Raw genomic sequence first — 25,783 nt, 5'->3', positions numbered from 1 at the left:
TATCTATTTACTGATCAAGTGAATGTGTCTCATTTTCTATCAGCTACAGCTCAGATCTCACATTATTATACAATTGCTGATTGTATCTCACCACTAGTCTGATTGAATTCACAATTCCTGGTCAGTCCTGTTCCCTGACCTCTAATAACCTTTAGGGCCAGTTCACACTACATGTGTTTCAGTTGCTTTTTCAGCATCACAAACGCACAGAAAGAAGGTTATATGGTTGTCAATGTCATAGTTCACATCAGCGCTTGCATTTTCAATGCATTGCAGGTGCTGTAAACAAAGTTGACCACGCTGCATTGTTTCTGCACAGAACTGTACTGGAACACATTGAAACGTCCTTGAATGTACTAAAACGCACATGTCCCTAACTACATTGAATACAAAGAAAATAGAAAAAAATAAGTGGAAGGGATACAAAAATGCAATGTAAACATGTCCAAAACGCATCCAAAATGTACTGGAACACACTAAACATGCATGCCAAAAGGGCATGAAAAAAACCCATCAGGAACACATCTAGACTGTTTCTATAGTGTGAACCAGCCCTTTGGACTTGTTCACACCATTGGTGGTGCAGAAACGCATGCAAGAACACACATTTTCCAGCACAGCAAAGAAATGCAATGCCCTATGTAGATGTGCGCAGGTACCATGATGAAAACGTTGTTGCACCTACACACGTCTATTAAAAACAGCCCCATTCACAGCCACAAATACGCATGGCACCACACTACTGTGCGGTTAGGTGCGACACACTTGGAAAATAACATAAAAATAAGCCAACATGGCTAAAACATATCTTGAAAATATGGGGACTCTGATATCCGGCGACAGTCCGTTCACGAACGAGAAGCAATTCTGCACCCTAAAACCAACATAGAGGAAAGGGATGGTCAAATTGCTGTGCTGCTTCCAAACCACCTCTGGCATGCCAGGGTCATTATGCAGGTCCTCGATGCCAGTTCTTGCCTGCGGCCACAAAATATCCACTGGCCACAAGTGAAGGTGAGTGGAGGACGTGAAGGTGGATTTCTACCAGCTTCAACCACAAGCAGTACCACTCCTGAAAAATGAGAGCAAATAATCATTGACACGTCATCATGACAGTCAATTCTCAGTGCAGGCTATCTAGAGTGTCTTTCCTTTTTAACCATTTCAAGAGTTCAAGGGAACATTCTTGGAGCATCTACTGTGTTTGGAAAGGCCAAAGGTCCCCCCCTCCCCCAGGCACACTAATGCTTATGCAGGCCATAGACGGGGAGAAAAACAGCCGATTTTTCTTTTAAAAAATGAAAAATCGGTTGTTCAAGCGGCCGACGTTACCAGCAATGGTAAAAAAAAAATCGGCCGATTTTCATCCCGTCTACAGCCGGCAAAAAGTGTCCCTGCAGAGAGCTCCGCTATTTCTTTGACAGTTCTTTGACATTTATAGCGGTTGCAACAATGTATTTGTATCCATTTCGGATACAGATGTTTTTATTCGGAAACAAATAGATACAATGTTGCAACCGCTGTAAATGTCAAGGAACTGTCAAAGAAATAGCGGAGCTCTCTGCAGGGACACTTTTTGCCATATGGAATTCCTCTCATTTTTCATCCTTTTTCTTCCTCTTCTTCTTCCTCTTCTTCTTCATCATCATCATCCTCTTCTTCTTCATCATCATCATCCTCTTCTTCATCATCATCATCCTCTTCTTCATCATCCTCTTCTTCATCATCATTCTCTTCTTCTTCTTCATCATCATCCTCTTCTTCTTCATCATCATCATCCTCTTCATCATCATCCTCTTCTTCTTCTTCATCATCATCCTCTTCTTCCTCTTCATCATCTTCTTCTTCATCTTCATCATCATCCTCTTCTTCATCATCTTCTTCTTCATCATCATCATACTCTGCATCATCATCCTCTTCTTCATCATCATCATCCTCTTCTTCATCATCATCATCCTCTTCTTCTTCTTCTTCATCATCATCATCCTCTTCTTCTTCTTCATCATCATCCTCTTCTTCTTCATCATCCTCATCTTCTTCTTCATCATCTTCATCATCATCATCATCATCATCATCCTCTTCTTCTTCTTCTTCATCATCATCCTCTTCTTCCTCTTCATCATCTTCTTCTTCTTCATCATCATCATCCTCTTCTTCTTTTTCTTCTTTTTGTCTTCCTCTTGCAGGTCACTGCTCATGTGCAGATTTTTTATCAGTAAAAAAATCGGCCGATTTGCCCATCATTGCCGCGAAAATCGGCCGATCGGCAAATTCGGCCTTTTTTTTCCAACTTTACCGAAAAAAAAAACCTGCCAAAATACCGAAAAACGGCCGAACAAATAGCCCACTAACGATCCGAAAATCAGCCGATTTTATTTTCGGCCGAAAAATCTGCCGATTTTCGACCCATCTATGGCCTGCATAAGATATGGTGTGGCCCTAGGGTCAATGTGTGTTTAGAATACTTCCAAAATGCACATACAAAAACACTACATCCAAATGCATGTTGCATTTCTATAGCATGTTAAACAGAAGAAAAATGCACTTACATAATGTTAACATGCGCAAGTAAATAGACAAAATCCACATCCTTTTATTCTGGCTTCACATACATGCATTGTGGTCTAACACCGCACTCCTGGGCAAATCACATGCAATTTGTGTGCGTTGCAATTAGAGACAAACATTTTGCACACCTCAAATTGCACCGCATCCGGGCCAAAAATGTGCAGGACCCTTTTTCAGGGTATGCACATGGGTGTGAATAGGCATGCCATCCAATTTGGCAAATCGCAATACGCTTTGTGTACCAATATTGGTGTGTTGGTAACTTCACCTAGAAAGGCGCAGCAGGTGGCATGAAGGGGTTGCGGTTGTGATGCGGTGCAGCGCTTGCACAGAAAACACTGCAAATTTCACATCGCATCTGTGTGACACCAGAATGTGCCAATATGTGGCTTGACAAAGCACAGTGGTCAGTGCAGATTATTTTCAATCCATGTTTTTTTACACTTTTCATTCACTGGTTTAACTCAGGTGATCGTTAATCACAATTATCTCCGGAGACCACATGCAGCCCCTCAACCATCTACACATATCTCTGGAAATCTATACAGATCTCCTTGAAAAAATGTCTCCTCTCCTCTTCGGAAAACAATTGTCCTCCACCTCATAAACAGGGGGACAGAGAAGACTTCTCCTTGATAACTAAAATCAGATGAATTATCTGTGCTTAATAAACATACACCAATACTGCAAATGCATTGTACTGTCCAAGGCATTGCACACTAACGCATTGCACACTAGAAATGTCAAATGCGTTAGTGTGTACAGTGCATGAGTGTAAAATGCTTTAGTGCAGACTGCAGTGTACAACGCATTGCACACTGTAATACACTGTACAATGTAATACCGTGTACACCCACACATTGTAGACTGTAATGCACTGTACACTGTCATGCAGGATGGAGCAACGCATTGCACACTGTGATACCGTGTACACCCACACATTGTAGACTGTAATGCACTGTACACTGTCATGCAGGATGGAGCAACGCATTGCACACTGTGATACCGTGTACACCCACACATTGTAGACTGTGATGCACTGTACACTGTCATGCAGGCTGGAGCTCTGCATTGCACACTGATACGCTGTCCACTGTCACGCAGAATCCAGCAACGCATTGCACACTGTAATACCATGTACACCAACACATTGTAGAATGTAATGCATTATACGCAGTATACATGTCCAGATATTCAAAGATTAGCCATGAAGGCCTAGCTGGTTACCTATTTGGCGACCGCAGATAGCCGAATAACGCTACACTGCATCCAGGCAGCTCTGGGAGGGTGTCATATGACATCCTGGCAGAACGCGCTCTCCGTGATTGCTGTGTCCTAAGGACACAGCTGATCACGTGATGTGGTAAAGGCCAATCACAGCGGCTTTTTACCATGTGATCAGCCATGTCCAATGACACGCTGATCACCGGGAAATGCATTTGCCGGGTCTTGGCTGCACTTTCATCACGCTGTCAGAATGTGTGGAAAGTACTGCCGAGAACCGGCAGTTATCAAAGCAGGGGTCGGCCCCGATGATCAGTGCCCACCAGTGCCACCCAACAGTTCCGCCCACCTGTGGCCAGCAGTGCCACCCACCAGTGCTGCCTCATCAACGCACATCAGTGTTGCTAAATTACCAGTTTACCAAATGTTATAATATAAACAGACTTTTATTCATTATGAGCTATTTTGTGGTTTATCGAGCAAAAAGTAAAACTCACAGCAGCAAGTCAATACCACCCAAAGAAAGCTCTATTTGTCTGAAAAAACTGATACAAATTTAAGATGGGTACAATGTGGCATGACCGCACAATTGTCATTCAAAGGGTAACAGTGCAGAAAGATGAAAATTGGCCAGGACAGGAAGGGGGTAGGAGTACCCAGTAGGCAAGTGGTTAATATCATTGACCCATCAATACGCAGGAGCTAATGTACAGATAAGTAGCATGTGCACCAAGTGAGATTCTGCTAGGCCCCACCCACAAAATTGCAATTACCTGTCCCTCACATGTTATAAACATATTTGCAATGGCCACAGTTACTTTACATATGAGGATCATCTCCTCAGTTGAGAACTGTGCTCTCGCCATGTCCAAATGCCAATAAAGTTATCAAAATTTTCAACCAACACAAAACCTCCAACCACTTGTCATCCACTTACACTCCCCATAACCACTTCCGGGTGCGCGCGCACGTAATGATAGACTTCCAGGATAGCCGTTCATGCGCCATGCGGACACCTGTTTGGTGCTTATTTGTTTGCAATCGCGCATTTCTATGCACGGCTATGATAGCTTTCGCAAATGTGTGTTTCTTATTGATTTGTTTTTTTAACCTTGGCTAATATTTGTTGCCAAAGGCCAAAAATCAACAAAGTGTGGACTATTTTATTACTGTAAATCGAATTGTAGAAAACCTGTAGCTGGTTGCACAGTGAATGTGACATTCATTAGTACATAACAATATCGTGGTGCAAGTGGGTTTTTTTTTTTTTTTTTTGTTTTGAAAAAGCCTGTTTGCACCCACTTGCATATTCACGCGCTTACAAGCTACATTTGAGCAGATTATATAAGTATACAAAGTAACTATTAAGGTTGTTCATATATTGAACATAAAATAAACACAAAAACATCGGTCAAACATTTATTGATCAAATATATCTTCATTTATTTGGTCAGCAGGAACAAGTAGGTACAGTCAATATCTTGGTGAGTCACAAAAATAGGATTGATGTGGCAAAAATAAAACACTCCTGCTCATAAGAGCTTACAATCTAAAGATACTTCTAGTGAACTGTGTGTGCTCAGGTTATGAATCAAGTAACATTTTCGTGCACATAAGATTTACTTACACACTTAGTATGAAGATCCATTCACAAAAAAAAGTCTTCAGATCAAAATATCAAAAAAACAAAGCATGTGAAAAAAAACCCCTCCCACCTCTACAAACCCCCTACACATACATTTGTCAGCAGGTTTGTCAGAAAAATGCATTGGAGTCTAAATAAGCAAGCAAAATTAAAACAAGAGCAGATTTTAAACAAAACAATTGACATGTGTGAGGCTTTCAATGCAAAGAGAAAAAACACAATCATTGTGCAATAACACACAAACACACTTTACAAGGCCAAAAATATGCAAACATTTCCAGCCCACTTCCAAACACAGCCTGAGTGGTGTCTGGGGCAATTCAGCACAAAATCTCTTCTTCCCCCAAACCACACCATGCAAGGACTTAGTCACAAACCACCCGGCCTAGTAACAGGCCAAACTACTCACTACTGCACATCTTTATATAAGCTAGGTTGTATTTGGAGCATGCCAAACAAGGCCCCACACCCAATGAAGCCACACCCACCACTGACCTTAATTTGGTCAGTGAAAGTGTTTTCACCTGATGAATCCGCTTCCTACCTGCATTAACCCTTGGTATACAGGCCCCACAAATCAGAAAGATATATACAGTGAAATGTATGTGTGCAGCATACAACAGAACATTGAGCAGGGATGTGAAAGGGAACCCCAATTGGAACCTTTATTGCTACTATGGTCACAATTCCCTCCAGATTCTCGCATGAGTTAAGACAGTCACATGACCACATCTTGTATGCAATACTGAAAATGACAAATCGATTTGACTAGTATGGTGAATTTCCCATCAATTGGCAAAACACTCCAGAAATCAAACTTCACCAAACATTACACTCTGGGCAAAGCTGATTTACAAATCCTGCGACTTACAGTAAAATGACCATTTCAATGCAATTTTCAAGACATCTGACACAGATCTCTATGCAAATTGCCACTAAAGTAGTACATGTACTACTATATACTACATACTATATACATATACTATATGTACTATAGAAATCAATGTTTGAAACACACCCATGTGGTCGCTCTAATAGCATACAATAGGGTGCGACTTTGCCTCTCTCTGTCAGCTCTTTGCTTGCCAAATCCTTCACAAAAGTGGATGGAGTGTAAACCATCAGTATCAAATCTATTAGTGCTCCAGGCTCTTATCCCATTGTATGACATTCACATAAGGTGCAGCTTTGAAGGTGTTTCAACAGACAAGGCCTCATTCTAATTCACACTTTAGGGATCATTTAGACAGAAAGCAAAGATGTTGCCAGAACATCTATTTGAAGACAGCCACACACGGAGATCATGCTACTTCCTCACCAGGGTTGGGATTCAAACCTACAACCCTAGAGTTATGAGGCAGTAGTGCTAACCACTAATCCACGGAGCTACATTGCTAATCCAGCCTGTATTTCTGTGCTGTGAATCAATCTTAGGTCCCTGGGCAAGGTCAGTATAACTACCAGATATCTCCAATGTGACACAAATGTTGTGCTATGTTGCCAATTCAGATGTATGTTGGTTCTATGTATCCCAATACAAAGGATTGCAATACTAATACAGGCGTACCTCGGTTTACCAACGCCTCAGGGAACGTCATATTTGGGGTACAAATGCCAAACCATTTCAGTTAATTGGTCTGTTTACAAATGTTTGAATAATTTGGTATGGGCATGTGGCCTGGTATGGTTCAGGAGGGGGGGAGGCGCTCGCTTGTCCCCCCCCCTTTCCTGACCTGCTGGGCTGCATGCTCAGATAAGTATCTGTTATGGATTTTGGGGGGTACCCCATGCTGTTTTTTATTTAATTTCAGCGTGGAGTTACCCCTTAACATCCATACGAGACCCGAAGGGCTTATTATGGATGAGAGGGGGGACCCCACGCCGGGTTTTTTACAAATTGTTTATAATTCCCTGCAATACTTTTACATCAACTGTCAGTGGGGAACTCCGCCGACAGCTGAAACATGAGCGCTGCATTGGTTTTCGCTACTAAAATGCTGCATGAGTTGATAACATAACTCATGCGGGATTGTAGGAGCGACAGCCATGTGTTAATGTTTCAACTGTCAGCGGGGTTCCCCACTGACAGCTGAATGTACAAAAAAAAAAAAAGCGTGGGGTCCCCCCTTACATCCGTACCAAGCCCTTCAGATCTGGTATGGATATTAAGGGGGAACTCCACTCTGAAATAAAAAAAAAACAGCTTGGGGATCCCCCCAAAATCCATACCAGACCCTTATCCGAGCATGCAGCCCGGCAGGTCAGGAAAGGGGGGGGGGACGAGCGAGCGCCCCCCCCTCCTGAACTATACCAGGCCACATGCCCTCAACATGGGGGGGTGCTTTGGGGAAGGGGGGCTCCCCCCCAAAGCACCTTGTCCCCATGTTGGCCCCGCCCCATACCTATATAAGAAATGTCAGCTAGGCTTTTCTTCACTAGGCTGGAAGCCTTGGACGGGAGCGGAACCTTTTTTTTTTTTTCCTTTTTTCGGGTCGCCGCCGCCGCCGCCGCGATTGACGTTGGATCTACTTCGGGGGACATTGTTTTAATAAAGGACTTGTCAAAGACCCTGTACTGTGTTTTTTTTACACCACACTTAGTTTTTTTGTGAATGAGTCTGCGGACCGTGTACCGCAGAATCATTCACGTAGGGGGGGGGGGGGCGGGATCTGGGGGCCCCCTTGCTAAAGGGGGCTTCCAGATTCTGATAAGCCCCCCGCCCGCAGACCCCCACAACCACCGGCCAGGGTTGTGGGGAAGAGGCCCTTGTCCTCATCAACATGGGGACAAGGTGCTTTGGGGGGGGGAGCCCCCCCTGCCCCAAAGCACCCCCCCCATGTTGAGGGCATGTGGCCTGGTATGGTTCAGGAGGGGGGGGCGCTCGCTCGTCCCCCCCCTTTCCTGACCTGCCGGGCTGCATGCTCGGATAAGGGTCGGTATGGATATTGAGGGGACCCACGCTGTTTTTATTTTTAATTTCAGCGTGGAGTTCCCCCTTAATATCCATACCAGATCCGTAGGGCTTGGTACAGATGGGAGGGGGGACCCCACGCCAGTTATTTAAAAAACAGTTTCTAATTCCTCGCAATACTTTGACATTCAACTGTCAGTGGGGAACTCCGCCGACAGCTGAAACATGAGCGCTGCATTGGTTTTCACTACTAAAACGCCGCATGAGTTGATAACATAACTCATGCGGGATTTTAGAAGCGACAGCCATGTGTTAATGTTTCAGCTGTCAGCGGGGTTCCCCACTGACAGCTGAATGTAAAATAATTCCCTTTATAGCATAAATAATAATAAAAAAAAGCGTGGGGTCCCCCCTCCCATCCATACCAAGCCCTTCGGATCTGGTATGGATATTAAGGGGGAACTTAACGTCGAAATTTAAAAAAAAAAAACAGCGTGGGTCCCCTCAATATCCATACCAGACCCTTATCCGTGCATGCAGCCCGGCAGGTCAGGGAAGGGGGGGGGGGACGAGCGAGCACCCCCCCCTCCTGAACCATACCAGGCCACATGCCCTCAACATGGGGGGGTGCTTTGGGGCAGGGGGGGCTCCCCCCCCCAAAGCACCTTGTCCCCATGTTGATGAGGACAAGGGCCTCTTCCCCACAACCCTGGCCGGTAGTTGTGGGGGTCTGCGGGCGGGGGGCTTATCAGAATCTAGAAGCCCCCTTTAACAAGGGGGCCCCCAGATCCCGCCCCCCCCCCCACGTGAATGATTCTGCGGTACACGGTCCGCAGACTCATTCACAAAAAAACTAAGTGTGGTGTAAAAAAAACACAGTACAGGGTCTTTGACAAGTCCTTTATTAGAGCAATGTCTCCCGAAGTAGATCCAATGTCAATCACGGCGGCGGCGGCAGGGACCCGAAAAAAGAAAAAAAAAAAAAGGTTCCGCTCCCGTCCGAGGCTTCCAGCCTAGTGAAGAAGAGGCTAGCTGACATGTCTTATATAGGTATGGGGCGGGGCCAGCCGGGGACATCATCCCCGCCCCTTACCTATTTGAGAAATGTCACCCTGTATCTCCACTGAGGCTAACTAGCTGAATGCAGGAGACAGTCTGACATTTCTTATATAGGTATGGGGCGGGGCCAGCCGGGAAGAGCAAGCATGTGACATGGGGCGGGTCACTCAGATGATGTCCCCGGCTGGCCCCGCCCCATACCTATATAAGAAATGCCAGCTAGCCTCTTCTTCACAAGGCTGGAAGCCTCGGACGGGAGAGGAACTTTTTTTTTTTTCGGGTCCCTGCCGCCGCCGCCGCCGCGATTGACGTTGGATCTACTTCGGGGGACATTGTTTTAATAAAGGACTTGTCAAAGACCCTGTACTGTGTTTTTTTTACACCACACTTAGTTTTTTTGTGAATGAGTCTGCGGACCGTGTACCGCAGAATCATTCACGTAGGGGGGGGGGACCGGGATCTGGGGGCCCCCTTGTTAAAGGGGGCTTCCAGATTCTGATAAGCCCCCCGCCCGCAGACCCCCACAACCACCGGCCAGGGTTGTGGGGAAGAGGCCCTTGTCCTCATCAACATGGGGACAAGGTGCTTTGGGGGGGGGAGCCCCCCCTGCCCCAAAGCACCCCCCCCATGTTGAGGGCATGTTGCCTGGTATGGTTCAGGAGGGGGGGGGGGGGGGCGCTCGCTCGTCCCCCCCCTTTGCTGACCTGCCGGACTGCATGCTCGGATAAGGGTCTGGTATGGATATTGAGGGGGACCCACGCTGGGTTTTTTTTTAATTCCAGCGTGGAGTTCCCCCTTAATATCCATACCAGATCCGAAGGGCTTGGTACAGATGGGAGGGGGGACCCCACGCTTTTTTTTTTATTATTTATGCAATAAAGGGAATTATTTTACATTCAGCTGTCAGTGGGGAACCCCGCTGACAGTTGAAACATTAACTCATGGCTGTCGCTCCTACAATCCCGCATGAGTTATGTTATCAACTCATGCAGCATTTTAGTAATGAAAACCAATGCAGCGCTCATGTTTCAGCTGTCGGCGGATTTCCCCACTGACAGTTGAATGTCAAAGTATTGCAGTGATTTATAAACAGTTCTTTAAACAACTGGCGTGGGGTCCCCCCTCCCATCCATACTAAGCCCTTCGGGTCTCGTATGGATGTTAAGGGGTAACTCCACGCTGAAATTAAATAAAAAAACAGCATGGGGTACCCCCCTAAATCCATAACACATACTTATCCGAGCATGCAGCCCGGCAGGTCAGGAAAGGGGGGACGACGACGAGCGAGCGCCTCCCCCTCTCCTGAACCATACCAGGCCACATGCCCATACCAAATTATTCAAACATTTGTAAACAGACCAATTAACTGAAATGGTTTGACATTTGTACCCCAAATATGATGTTTCCTGAGGCGTTGGTAAACCGAGGTACGCCTGTATTAGTATTGCAATCCTTTGTATTGGGATACATAGAACCAACATACATCTGAATTGGCAACATAGCACAACATTTGTGTCACATTGGAGATATCTGGCTAGTTATACTGACCATGCCCAGGGACCTAGGATTGATTCACAGCACAGAAATACAGGCTGGGTTAGCAATGTAGCTCCGTGGATTAGTGGTTAGCACTACTGCCTCATAACTCTAGGGTTGTAGGTTTGAATCCCAACCCCGGCGAGGTAGTAGCATGATCTCCGTGTGTGGCTGTCTTCACATACATATTCTGGCAACATCTTTGCTTTCTGTCTAAATGATCCCTAAAATGTGAATTAGAATGAGGCCTTGTCTGTTGAAACACCTTCAAAGCTGCACCTTATGTGAATGTCATACAATGGGATAAGATAAGGGCCTGAATCACTAATAGATTTGATAATGATGGTTTACACTCCACCCACTTTTGTGAAGGATTTGGCAAGCAAAGAGCTGACAGAGAGAGAGAAGAGTGAGACGAAGAAGAGTGAGCGAGAGATACATATGAAGAGTGATAAAGAGAGACATTCAGAAGAGTGAGCGAGAGAGAAGAGCGAGCCAGTGAGACAAAGAAGAGTGAGCAAGAGATACATACTGAAGAGTGATAAAGAGAGACATTCAGAAGAGTGAACGAGAGAGAAAAGACTTGGTTGGTGAATCCACACATCAAACTTGTCACAAATCCTGGCGTGCATTTTTCCCCCAAATGCATAGCAGACCCTTATCCCAGCAGGCAGGTACCGCACACCTTCAAAGATTTATTTCCTTTGTTGATTTTCCTGCTTCGCTCACACTATATGCAATTGAAAATTACTCTTTAAGTTGCCAATTTTACTGTGTTTTCTAGAGAATTACTAACTAGTTGTGTTTTCAATTGTGTGTAGCATTGCGATTTCTATTTGAGTCTAGATGTTAAATTGCTAATAAATGGCCACAATTCTCAAATACCTTTGAACTCTCGCTGCAACAAATGGTGTATGTTAATACACTCACATTCATTATATCCAATATCAGGTACGATGTCAATGCACAAATCGCACCTGAAATTGCACACCCTGGATGTGACTTGTCATGTGATTGGCATGGCCAGCAGCTTGCTCTTTGCATGGCAAATTGCACCCAATGTTACTGGGGGCCAACACCACTGTCACATCTAATCCGATGCGGCAATTGTCCAACTTACAGTGAAGTTGCACGAGTTCACAATCCAATTGGATGTGAACAGAGCCTACAGTGGCCAATAGGGTGTGACTTGGTCTACGATTTGCAAGTCGCCTGTCATGCCAATTGCATGGCAATCGCAAACAATGTTACTGGGGGCTACCCGGTCACATTAAAGCAGATTTCTAAGTGGTGTTATTGACACCACAGTCACATCATGTGACTTGCATAGAAGTTGCATGATTTCAAAGTCGGGGTACATGGTGATTTCAAGTGCAATTTGCAAGACATTCGACATCGATCTCTCAGCAAATTGCATGAAAAGTAGTGTATTCATTACTCTATTATTACTTGCGGCTCCTACCAAGTTTGAACCACAACAATATGAACGCTCCAATAGCGTGCTCATTGAGTGGGACTTGGCATGTGATTTGCACAACATGCAAGCTGTAAATCGTCTGCAAAGTCGCACCCTATTGTCTGCTATTAGAGTGACCATATGGGTGCGTTTCAAACACTGATTTCTATAGTAGTACATGTACTACTTTAGTGGCAATTTGCATAGAGATCTGTGTCAGATGTCTTGAAAATTGCATTGAAATGGTCAACTTTACTGTAAGTTGCATGATTTGTAAATCAGCTTTGCCCAGAGTGTAATGTTTGGTGATGTTTGATTTCTGGAGTGTTTTACCAATTGATGGGAAATTCACCATACTAGTCAAATCGATTTGTCATTTTCAGTATTGCATACAAGATGTGGTCATGTGACTGTCTTAACTCATGCGAGAATCTGGAGGGAATTGTGACCATAGTAGCAATAAAGGTTCCAATTGGGGTTCCCTTTCACATCCCTGCTCAATGTTCTGTTGTATGCTGCACACGTACATTTCACTGTATATATCTTTCTGATTTGTGGGGCCTGTATACCAAGGGTTAATGCAGGTAGGAAGCGGATTCATCAGGTGAAAACACTTTCACTGACCAAATTAAGGTCAGTGGTGGGTGTGGCTTCATTGGGTGTGGGGCCTTGTTTGGCATGCTCCAAATACAACCTAGCTTATATAAAGATGTGCAGTAGGGAGTGATTTGGCCTGTTACTAGGCCGTGTGGTTTGTGACTAAGTACTTGCTTGTAGTGGTTTGGGGGAGGAAGAGATTTTGTGCTGAATTGCCCCAGACACCACTCAGGCTGTGTTTGGAAGTGGGCTGGAAATGTTTGCATATTTTTGGCCTTGTAAAGTGTGTTTGTGTGTTATTGCACAATGATTGTGTTTTTTCTCTTTGCATTGAAAGCCTCACACATGTCAATCGTTTTGTTTAAAATCTGCTCTTGTTTTAATTTTGCTTGCTTATTTAGACTCAAATGCATTTTTCTTACAAACCTGCTGACAAATGTATGTGTAGGGGATTTGTAGAGGTGGGAGGGGTTTTTCACATATGTATTGTTTTCTTTATATTTTGATGTGTAGACTTTTTTTGTGAATGGATCTTTATACTAAATGATTGTGTAAGTAAACCTTATGTGCACGAAAATGTTACTTGATTCATCTTCCCCTTTGTTTCCTGCTATAACCTGAGCACACACAGTTCATTAGAAGTATCTTTAGATTGTAAGCTCTTATGAGCAGGAGTGTTTTATTTTTGCCACATCAATCCTATTTTTGTGACTCACCAAGATATTGACTGTACCTACTTGTTCCTGCTGACCAAATAAATGACGATATATTTGATCAATAAATGTTTGACCGATGTTTTTGTGTTTATTTTATGTTCAATATATGAACAACCTTAATAGTTACTTTGTATACTTATATAATCTGCTCAAATGTAGCTTGTAAGAGCGTGAATATGCAAGTGGGTGCAAACTGGCTTTTTCAAAACCAAACAAAAAAATAAAAAACCTGCTTGCACCACAATATTGTTATGTACTAATGAATGTCACATTCACTGTGCAGCCAGCTACAGGTTTTCTACAATTTGATTTACAGTAATAAAATAGTCCCCACTGTATGTTGATTTTTGGCCTTTGGCAACAAATATATATTAGCCAAGGTTTAAAAAGAAAAAAATCACTAAAACACACATTCGCGAAAGCTATCATAGCCGTGCATAGAAATGAGCGATCGTGCATAGATATGCGCGATCGTGCACAAATAAACGCTAAACAGGCGCACGAGCAGCTATCCTCCTGGAAGTCCGTCATCTGGTGCGCGCGCACCCGGAAGTGGTTGTGGGGAGTGTAAGTGGATGAGAAGTGGTTGGAGGTTTTGTGTTGGTTGAAAATTTTGATAACTTTATTGGCATTTGGACATGGCGAGAGCACAGTTCTCAACTGAGGAGATGATCCTTATATGTAAAGTAACTGTGGCCATTGCAAATATGTTTATAACATGTGAGGGACAAGTAATTGCAATTTTGTGGGTGGGGCCTAGCAGAATCTCACTTGGTGCACATGCTACTTATCTGTACATTAGCTCCTGGGTATTGATGGGTCAATTATATTAACCACTTGCCTACTGGGTACTCATACCCCCTTCCTGTCCTGGCCAATTTTCATCTTTCTGCACTGTTACCCTTTGAATGACAATTGTGCGGTCATGCCACATTGTACCCATCTTAAATGTGTATCAGTTTTTTCAGACAAATAGAGCTTTCTTTGGGTGGTATTGACTTGCTGCTGTGAGTTTTACTTTTTGCTCGATAAACCACAAAATAGCTCATAATGAATAAAAGTCTGTTTATATTATAACATTTGGTAAACTGGTAATTTAGCAACACTGATGTGCGTTGATGAGGCGGCACTGCTGGCCACAGGTGGGCGGAACTGTTGGGTGGCACTGGTGGGCACTGATCATCGGGGCCGACCCCTGCTTTGATAACTGCTGGTTCTCGGCAGTACTTTCCACACATTCTGACAGCGTGATGAAAGTGCAGCCAAGACCCGGCAAATGCATTTCCCGGTGATCAGCGTGTCATTGGACATGGCTGATCACATGGTAAAAAGCCGCTGTGATTGGTCTTTACCACATCACGTGATCAGCTGTGTCCTTAGGACACAGCAATCACGGAGAGCGCGTTCTGCCAGGATGTCATATGACACCCTCCCAGAGCTGCCTGGATGCAGTGTAGCGTTATTCGGCTATCTGCGGTCGCCAAATAGGTAACCAGCTAGGCCTTCATGGCTAATCTTTGAATATCTGGACATGTATACTGCGTATAATGCATTACATTCTACAATGTGTTGGTGTACATGGTATTACAGTGTGCAATGCGTTGCTGGATTCTGCATGACAGTGGACAGCGTATCACAGTGTGCAATGCGTAGCTCCAGCCTGCATGACAGTGTACAGTGCATTACAGTCTACAATGTGTGGGTGTACACGGTATCACAGTGTGCAATGCGTTGCTCCATCCTGCATGACAGAGTACAGTGCATTACAGTCTACAATGTGTGGGTGTACACGGTATCACAGTGTGCAATGCGTTGCTCCATCCTGCATGACAGAGTACAGTGCATTACAGTCTACAATGTGTGGGTGTACACGGTATTACTTTGTACAGTGTATTACAGTGTGCAATGCGTTGTACACTGCAGTGTGCACTAAAGCATTTTACACTCATGCACTGTACACACTAACGCATTTGACATTTCTAGTGTGCAATGCGTTAGTGTGCAATGCCTTGGACAGTACAATGCATTTGCAGTATTGGTGTATGTTTATTAAGCACAGATAATTACTCTGATTTTAGTTATCAAGGAGAAGTCTTCTCTGTCCCCCTGTTTATGAGGTGGAGGACAATTGTTTTCCGAAGAGGAGAGGAGACATTTTTTCAAGGAGATCTGTATAGATTTCCAGAGATATGTGTAGATGGTTGAGGGGCTGCATGTGATCTCCGGAGATAATTGTGATTAACGATCACCTGAGTTAAACCAGTGAATGAAAAGTGTAAAAAAACATGGATTGAAAATAATCTGCACTGACCACTGTGCTTTGTCAAGCCACATATTGGCACATTCTGGTGTCACACAGATGCGATGTGAAATTTGCAGTGTTTTCTGTGCAAGTGCTGCACCGCATCACAACCGCAACCCCTTCATGCCACCTGCTGCGGCTTTCTAGGTGAAGTTACCAACACACCAATATTGGTACACAAAGCGTATTGCGATTTGCCAAATTGGATGGCATGCCTATTCACACCCATATGCTTACCCTGAAAAAGGGTCCTGCACATTTTTGGCCCGGATGCGGTGCAATTTGAGGTGTGCAAAATGTTTGTCTCTAATTGCAACGCACACAAATTGCATGTGATTTGCCCAGGAGTGCGGTGTTAGACCACAATGCATGTATGTGAAGCCAGAATAAAAGGATGTGGATTTTGTCTATTTTTACTTGCGCATGTTAACATTATGTAAGTGCATTTTTCTTCTGTTTAACATGCTATAGAAATGCAACATGCATTTGGATGTAGTGTTTTTGTATGTGCATTTTGGAAGTATTCTAAACACACATTGACCCTAGGGCCACACCATATCTTATGCAGGCCATAGATGGGTCGAAAATCGGCCGATTTTTCGGCCGAAAATAAAATCGGCCGATTTTCGGATCGTTAGTGGGCTATTTGTTCGGCCGTTTTTCGGTATTTTGGCAGATTTTTTTTTTCGGTAAAGTTGGAAAAAAAAGGCCGAATTTGCCGATCGGCCGATTTTCGCGGCAATGATGGGCAAATCGGCCGATTTTTTTACTGATAAAAAATCTGCACATGAGCAGTGACCTGCAAGAGGAAGACAAAAAGAAGAAAAAGAAGAAGAGGATGATGATGATGAAGAAGAGGAAGAAGAAGGATGAAAAATGAGAGGAATTCCAGTATGGCAAAAAGTGTCCCTGCAGAGAGCTCCGCTATTTCTTTGACAGTTCCTTGACATTTACAGCGGTTGCAACATTGTATCTATTTGTTTCCGAATAAAAACATCTGTATCCGAAATGGATACAAATACATTGTTGCAACCGCTATAAATGTCAAAGAACTGTCAAAGAAATAGCGGAGCTCTCTGCAGGGACACTTTTTGCCGGCTGTAGACGGGATGAAAATCGGCCGATTTTTTTTTTACCATTGCTGGTAACGTCGGCCGCTTGAACAACCGATTTTTCATTTTTTAAAAGAAAAATCGGCTGTTTTTCTCCCCGTCTATGGCCTGCATAAGCATTAGTGTGCCTGGGGGAGGGGGGGACCTTTGGCCTTTCCAAACACAGTAGATGCTCCAAGAATGTTCCCTTGAACTCTTGAAATGGTTAAAAAGGAAAGACACTCTAGATAGCCTGCACTGAGAATTGACTGTCATGATGACGTGTCAATGATTATTTGCTCTCATTTTTCAGGAGTGGTACTGCTTGCGGTTGAAGCTGGTAGAAATCCACCTTCACGTCCTCCACTCACCTTCACTTGTGGCCAGTGGATATTTTGTGGCCGCAGGCAAGAACTGGCATCGAGGACCTGCATAATGACCCTGGCATGCCAGAGGTGGTTTGGAAGCAGCACAGCAATTTGACCATCCCTTTCCTCTATGTTGGTTTTAGGGTGCAGAATTGCTTCTCGTTCGTGAACGGACTGTCGCCGGATATCAGAGTCCCCATATTTTCAAGATATGTTTTAGCCATGTTGGCTTATTTTTATGTTATTTTCCAAGTGTGTCGCACCTAACCGCACAGTAGTGTGGTGCCATGCGTATTTGTGGCTGTGAATGGGGCTGTTTTTAATAGACGTGTGTAGGTGCAACAACGTTTTCATCATGGTACCTGCGCACATCTACATAGGGCATTGCATTTCTTTGCTGTGCTGGAAAATGTGTGTTCTTGCATGCGTTTCTGCACCACCAGTGGTGTGAACAAGTCCAAAGGGCTGGTTCACACTATAGAAACAGTCTAGATGTGTTCCTGATGGGTTTTTTTCATGCCCTTTTGGCATGCATGTTTAGTGTGTTCCAGTACATTTTGGATGCGTTTTGGACATGTTTACATTGCATTTTTGTATCCCTTCCACTTATTTTTTTCTATTTTCTTTGTATTCAATGTAGTTAGGGACATGTGCGTTTTAGTACATTCAAGGACGTTTCAATGTGTTCCAGTACAGTTCTGTGCAGAAACAATGCAGCGTGGTCAACTTTGTTTACAGCACCTGCAATGCATTGAAAATGCAAGCGCTGATGTGAACTATGACATTGACAACCATATAACCTTCTTTCTGTGCGTTTGTGATGCTGAAAAAGCAACTGAAACACATGTAGTGTGAACTGGCCCTAAAGGTTATTAGAGGTCAGGGAACAGGACTGACCAGGAATTGTGAATTCAATCAGACTAGTGGTGAGATACAATCAGCAATTGTATAATAATGTGAGATCTGAGCTGTAGCTGATAGAAAATGAGACACATTCACTTGATCAGTAAATAGATAGTTAAAGAGTGGGGCGGTGATCCATAGATTTGCATATGGGACAGGTGATGATGGGGTGGGGGAGGGGGTCAAGTGGTATAAGGAGACAGATTTAAAAGAGAAAAAAGTTACAATGAAATATACACGGCATGAAACTTGCACATGACCTAATTGGCAGAAGAACAGTACGCAAGTAACATTCATCCACTTTCTAGTCATTAGGCAAAATCATAATTGATTGATCAATATTCCTGCCACAACCCAGAAAATTGATCTCCATTTTTTTTGGGATGTTGCCAAGACTGGGATTAGAACCCATGACCCAAGTGCTGTAAGTTCTGAGCTCTAACCACTAAACCACTGTGGGAAACACAGTTTGAGTTATAATGTAGAATAGTTACATTGTTTAAAAATGATAAAGCGAGCACTGGTCAAATGATATAGACTAGTAAAATGGTATTACACAAGATAAATATAACCACGAACAGTAGTGCATGAACTCGTGAAAGGTCATCCACCCCTGTGACAGTGTACTACACTATTGAGCACCTTTCTGGCTCCTGTGGCTGAGCTAATTCCTCCCCAGGACCATTTGGGCACCCACCCTGATGGATGGATGGATGGAGCTGGATGACTAACCCATAGCTGCCAGCATACCGCTGCACCCCCAGATGTGCGATGTGTATAACCCATGCACATTAATACTTTTGTTCTGGTGAGTGTGGACCAGTCCCAAGGGTGGTTTACCTTTCACGAGTTCATGCACTACTGTCCGTCACGGAGAGACCACACGTGCCATTCATAGGCACTCTCTGAGTTGGTACTCTCACACCAAGGACATTCCATTATTTAGGAATGATTATATGAACTTATTTTAGCACGATTTACCAGTTTACATCATTATTGCAATTCTTTGCACTTTTTGGTTTTTACATGCGTTCATTATTGATCACATGCATTTATAGCGCTGCACTTGTCTTTAACATAGAATAGTTATGTGATTAAAGAGAATGAAGATATATAACTATATTGGGAAATTAGAAGTATATAAATTATTTGAGATATAAGTGTGAAAATGTTTAACATTTGAAAATAGAATGTATGACATTCATTAGTAAATGCATTACTTTCCTGATCATTTTAGAGAAACAGCAAAAAAAAAAAAATAGAAAATTCTAATACAGCTGTACTCTTTATTACATTCTAAAAATTCTCTTTTGCTATCAGAAAAACGCCAATGTTAATAAAGCCTGTGCTTTTCGCCATCTAGCGAATATATCCGGTATTGTACCTAAAAATGTGCCAGACAGGATACCACATTCACTAATGCCAAAGTAGACGCTCGTTAATGAGCTTGCTAGACGCTGGTCAGACGACTGATTGATTGACCGGAGTCTGCCTGAATGGTCAGTCTCTGCTAATACACTCACATCTTAGTGAATCAAGGCCTTGGTGTCATAACGAACCGTGCAGCATTGTCTCCTAATTGGAAAGGACCCTATGTCATTTTTCTTCAGTCGTGACTACTGTTAAACTGAAGGTGTACAAGTACTGGGTCCATGGCTCCCACTGCAATAAAGCCATTCCACCCCTGAACTTATAGGTAAGACCCAAGTCTAACCCTGAAAAGCCTTTCTTGTCCTTATCTTGCAGGTATTCTTTGCTGATTACCAGGTCAGTACTGTAAAAACTATAAACAAGGAATGGGAAAAAAAGAGAGTCTGAAACTCATCTGGTCAAATGCTTTAAAAATTCATTTGTCTCTATGCACCTTCCAAGAAGTTAAACATCTCCAAGTGTTGGATCTGCACCCATTCACCCATATCACAAACACTGCCATTGCTAGAGGTACAAATTCCAATAAAGGACACTGAGGAAGAGGCATAGTTTAGCAATGTTAGCTGATCCAACAGAAAGAAGTCAGTGTCTTTCCTGATTTTTTTCTAGCGCACATCTGAAGCCACCAGTAGTATATGTTAACTTCACACGCACATATCCATCAAACTCAGGGTATGGAAACAGCACCAGGTTCAATGGTAGGTCAGCTCCTTTAAGATACTGGTTTGAAGAAAATAAACTTTTGTGGAATAATGGCACTTAAGAGGAATTGTACAATTTAACTTACAGGAACAATTTCAAGATAAATAAACTGCAGACTTTTCTTGCTGGCTATAACTTCAAAACGTTCTGTTCCACTCCCCCAGGATTCTATTTCATTTTTGGAAAATATACATACAGATGGGATGCCCATTGATGCAGTGTATGCTATTTTGGCCAAGTCATTCCTGCCACTTGATATATGAAAGATAATGATTTTAAGAAAACTCAGTTTAATATGGTTCCCAGCATCTATTAAACCAGAGAGATGTGAACACACACTTTGGAGAGGAATCAAATCTTCCCTCTAAATCCAGAGCAGCCAGGCCATTGTTCGACATTCCCTGGATCAACAGGTGTTGCATGTAGCTGATCTAATGGATAACATAACTGCAATCTGTAACAAGAATTTTGTTATCGTGGCAAATTAATTGAAAATGATCAAAAAGGAAGTTATATAACACAGGCTTGTGAAAGAAACTCATTGCCAGCCAGGGAGGAATGTGTACAGTTTTTGGCACTTTCTGCTGTGACTACATTTCCAATGATACTTAAGCCAAAGATACTATCATTGCTCATGTAGGAAGAACGCAGCAGCTGAAGCAAGAATTTGAAGTAGCACATACTGAGAAACCCTGGAGCGATTTGGCAAGCTGGGTTGCATTGGTTAAATGCTTGCCCGTTCTTTTGAAATGCTAACTTCGAACCTGTACTGTAAGACACAACATTAATACTTTTGGCTCTGAGCCTAGAAACCTGAATCGTCCATCCATCTATGAGATGGTGGATACTTTTGTCCAAACTGAGACTGAATAGCCTGACAGCATAACCATCTACAAGATAAAGAATTCCAAGAACAGGAGGAACTGTTAAGATGAGACACAACATAAGATACTAGGGGGGAGTATAATTGGGGGAATCAATGGTGAAGAAGGATCTAGGAGTTCTGGTAGATCATAAGCTTAATAATGGCATGCAATGCCAAGGTGCGGTTTCCAAAGTGAGCAAAATCCTCTCTTGTATTAGAAGAGATATAGACTCCAGAGAGAGATATATAATTTTACCGCTGTACCCCAGAATTCATCTGGAATATGCAGTTCAATTTTGGGCACCAATTCAAAAAAAATAACATTTTGGAACTGGAGAAAGTACAGAGAAGGGCAACCAAACTGATAAGAGGCATGGAGGAGCTCAGCTATGAGGAAAGATTAGAGGAACTGAATGTATTCTCTCTTGAGAAGAGGAGATTAATGGGGGATATGATCAACATGTATAAATACATCAGTGGTTCATGTAGTGAACTCAGTGTAGAGTTATTCACCTTCAGGTCATCACAGAGGACAAGAGGGCACTCTTTATGTCTGGAGAAAAATAAATTTAATCTCCAAATATGGAAAGGTTTCTTCACAGTAAGAGCTGTGAAACTGTGGATTTGACTCCCTCAAGAGTTAGTTCTGGCCAGCACAGGGGATTGCTTTAAAAAAAGGCCTGGATTATTTCTTGGATACACAGAATATAACTGATTACTAACATTTATAGGTAAAGTTGATCCAGGGATTATCAGAAAGGAATTTTTTCCCCTGTAGCAGAAAATAGATCATGCTTTGCTGGGGGTTTTTTTTTTGTCATCCTCTGGATCAACTGTGGGTGTAGGATTATAACTTCTTCTTTTTTTATAGTTGAACTGGATGAACTTTTGTCTTTTTTCAGCCAGAATAACTATGTAACTATGAACTGAGTTATCAACATGTAGCAAGATGGAGTCACCAGGAAGCTATCTCGACATTACTTAAAAATGAACTATAAGTGAACATTGTTCTACTTGTGGTCTGAGTTCTTTCTTCCTATTTTAGACCTGTCTAGACAATGTTGAAATAAAAGGATGTCTGTAAAACTAGGCCCATGATGGAAACCATTGTTTAGCTGTGTGGCATGACATAAAAACTTCAATTAATATGCAAACATAATTTATAGCCATTTATAATTTTTTGTGACATTTACAATGTTATCTCAGATAATCAGAATTTCCCTTTCCCATGAATATGTGCCCCAGATATAGAATAGTGCAGAGGACATGTAACGGACACTTCACACGCAATATGACATAATTATTGCAAGGCTATTCTTTACACTTTCTATATTGTTGCTAAGTAAATGCAGTTCAATTCTGTTAATTACTGTTAGAATACTACAGGTGTTTAACCATATCTCTCTGAGTAATCATTGTCTTATTGATTTTTTGTATAAGAGCACTTGCTAAGCCTCTCTTCTTTTAGGCTATGCTTGGCTCAATAAATTCTTTGAAATACCTCATGTGTTGGTAGGCGCTGGTGAGCAAGGTGTGTCATCTTCAGATGTGCAAAGAAATCACAAAATAATTCAGCAACTCCTCTGGGGGTGCATTACACTTAAACCAGCCATACATGGATGAAAATTTAGCCGGCTGAATTTCGATCCATGTATGGGCAGGCTGAATGTACAGTAGTTGATTGACATCAACCACCCTGTTCAGTTTTTCCCAACTGATCAGTGCTATAGCCAGCAGCATTAATCAGTGTATTCTGATGGTGAGGAAACCCCCCCCCCGCTGTCAGAATGCAGTAGCTCAGTAGGAGTGATCCCCCATCCACATCGAATGTGTGGATGTAGGAATCAGGTCATTTTTTAATCATTCAACATGATAATGCCTTAGTACTATTGCCTTTGTTGCAAGAAAGAAAAAAGAACATTTATGTCAGTTTAAGAACCAAAGCTGGTTGCAAGTTTAAAATAAAAAGCATGTTTTATTAATATGAATGTTTGGTGTAGCAAATATCTTATACGTTTAATGATGTAGTTTACCTTAATGTGGCCACCTCCTATGATCCCCATGGTTTATGGAGTTCTAATATTTTCTATTTTTATTAATATTTGGAGAATAAAAGAAAAGCCTTTCAATTATATTTTGTTGAGTCCAATGTGGTAGAAATCTAGGAACCTTTGAAATGATTATTCTTTAGAGATGAGGCCTTTATTTTAGTAAACCAAATAATAAACAAAATAAAATATTTACATACACACAGGATGGTGTCTTCTGTGCTCTAAGGTATCGGCATTCTCCATGAATGCAAAAGTCTTGGTATTTTCTTAGACATGGATCCCTCTTTCGACCTTTTCCTTTCTTCCTTCTCTGACTTTTATTTTTTGGGATATCATCACTCTTAGTTGAATAGGCAGCTAAAAAAAAACAAATACAAGACATGTAGTCACGAAAAATAAACAGCTTCTAAAGTAAACACCAATCACTGTTTAGTTTACAACAGCTCATCTTTCAACTTTAACCACTTGTCTATGGGGCAATTTTTACCTTTTTTCACACATGTTAAAATCTACATTGTTTATTAGAAATTACTGTAAACCCACCAAAAAGTATACATTTTCTGAAATCAGAGGCTATGGAGAATAAAATGGTGGTGGTTGCAATTTTTTATGCCACATGATGTTTGCACAGCTATTTATCAAATGCCTATTTTCTGGAAAAAATACACTAAATTTTAGTGCACACAAGCACAATTAAATATATCCATTTATAAGTAAAATATAAAAAAAATGGGGTTGCATTGAGTAAATAGACACCATACATATCCAGCTGCAAAAATTGTGCATGCCCATGAAATTAAAAAAAAAGTATGGTATCCATACATGAGAGGAATCTATACTGTTTAGTTAGTGCCTGGATGGCAAGGATTTATTTTCTTTTTTGTTTTGTTTGTAACCTTTTTAAATAAAACCGACTGCAAGTCAGAATTTTAAGAAAAGACCTGCCATTTAGACTGCCTTTTTCCCCAGAGACTGCCTTTTTCCCACAGACCCTAGAGTTATAGATCTCACTCTGATGTCCGCAATGATGCCTCACATGTCTGGCACAATTTATGTTACACACATGCTCACGCTATGCTGAATTTTTGTATGGGGTAATGGGGTACTTTAATTTTCTTTTAATTATTTTAATTCATTTTATATAATTCTTTTTCTTTTATGCTTTTTTTTGTTTGTTTTTTTGTTTTTTTGCTATCACAAGAGGCTAACAATTATTATCTATCAGACCCCCAGTATCTCTTGCGCTCTTCAATTCAGCTATTCCAGTACAGATCGTAATGGAATATCAGCATCCTCCGCTACGCTAGCCGAGGAAGGACAGATGAGCAGCTGGATCCCAGACGTGACATAATACACATTAAAAAATATATATACAATGATATTCCTGCACTGCTCTAAAGTTAATTTTAGAGAAGCTGCTAGATTTTAGAGAAACTGCTCTCACCGCTGTTTAATCACCAACTAAAATAAATATCAATGGTGTAGCTCTTCCCCCTTAAAATCTAAAATATGATAAAAAAATCTATCTACCTATCTATCTATCAAAACATCACAGTGCCAAACACCTAATTGTGAACAAACTGCCTTTTGCTACAGCTACAAAGTTTGTTTGGCAAAGGGCTGGAGACTGGTACAATAAGCAGGCAGTGAAGCATGATGGAGGTTTCTTGCAAGTTTGAGTCTGCATTTCTGCAAATAAAGTTAGATATTTGGTCAGGATCAGTGGTGTCCTCAATGCTGAGAAATACAGGCAGATACTTATCCATCATGCCATACCATCAGAGAGGCATGTGATTGTCCCCAAATGTATTTTTCAGCAGGACAATGACCCCAAACATGCAGCTAATGTCATTAAGAACTATCTTTAGAAGAACAAGGAGTCCTGAAAGTGATCATTTGGCTCCCACAGAGCCTTGATCTCAACATCGAGTCTGTCTAGGACTACATGAAGGTCTCTGGTTAGTTCTCCAAGATGTTTGGAACAATTTACCTGCCAAGTTCCTTCAAAAACTGTGTGCAAGTGTACCTTGAAGAATTTATGCTGTTTTGAAGGCAAAGGGTAGTCATATCAAATACTGATTTGATTTGGGGTTTTCTTCTGTTTGTTTACTTTCTTTCTTGTCAATTGATAAAAATAAAGTGTTAACACTTCTATTCCTGGAAGCATTCTTAATTTACAGCATTTTTTCACACCTGCCTAAGACATTTGCAAAATACTGTATATACATTTTATATATATATATATATATATATATATATATATACATATACACAGTATATATTAGCTCATCAATGGGGTGTGCATGACTTATGAATCTACAGCACAGTAAACAGGGATAGCAGATAGCAGGTCTTGGT

General features: G+C 42.1%; 1 protein-coding gene across 6 annotated transcripts in view; it reads right to left on the bottom strand.

The window, feature by feature from the left end:
* HBEGF (heparin binding EGF like growth factor) overlaps positions 1-25,783 on the bottom strand; it is a 906,786-nt gene that overhangs the window by 700,428 nt on the left and 180,575 nt on the right. For all 6 annotated transcript variants that reach the window (XM_089686635.1, XM_089686638.1, XM_089686636.1 and 3 more), the window contains one exon: positions 23,623-23,782. In XM_089686635.1, the coding sequence (XP_089542761.1) occupies positions 23,623-23,782 (160 nt within the window). The remainder of the gene's footprint in view (positions 1-23,622; positions 23,783-25,783) is intronic.

The sequence above is a fragment of the Staurois parvus genome, unplaced genomic scaffold (genome assembly GCF_062004578.1).
Source record: "Staurois parvus isolate SC_StPar_1 unplaced genomic scaffold, SC_StPar_1.0 ptg000403l, whole genome shotgun sequence".
Classification (NCBI taxonomy): Eukaryota; Metazoa; Chordata; class Amphibia; order Anura; family Ranidae; genus Staurois; species Staurois parvus.
The sequence above is the reverse complement of the archived record's forward strand: the minus strand, read 5'-3'. Positions and strand labels throughout refer to the sequence as shown.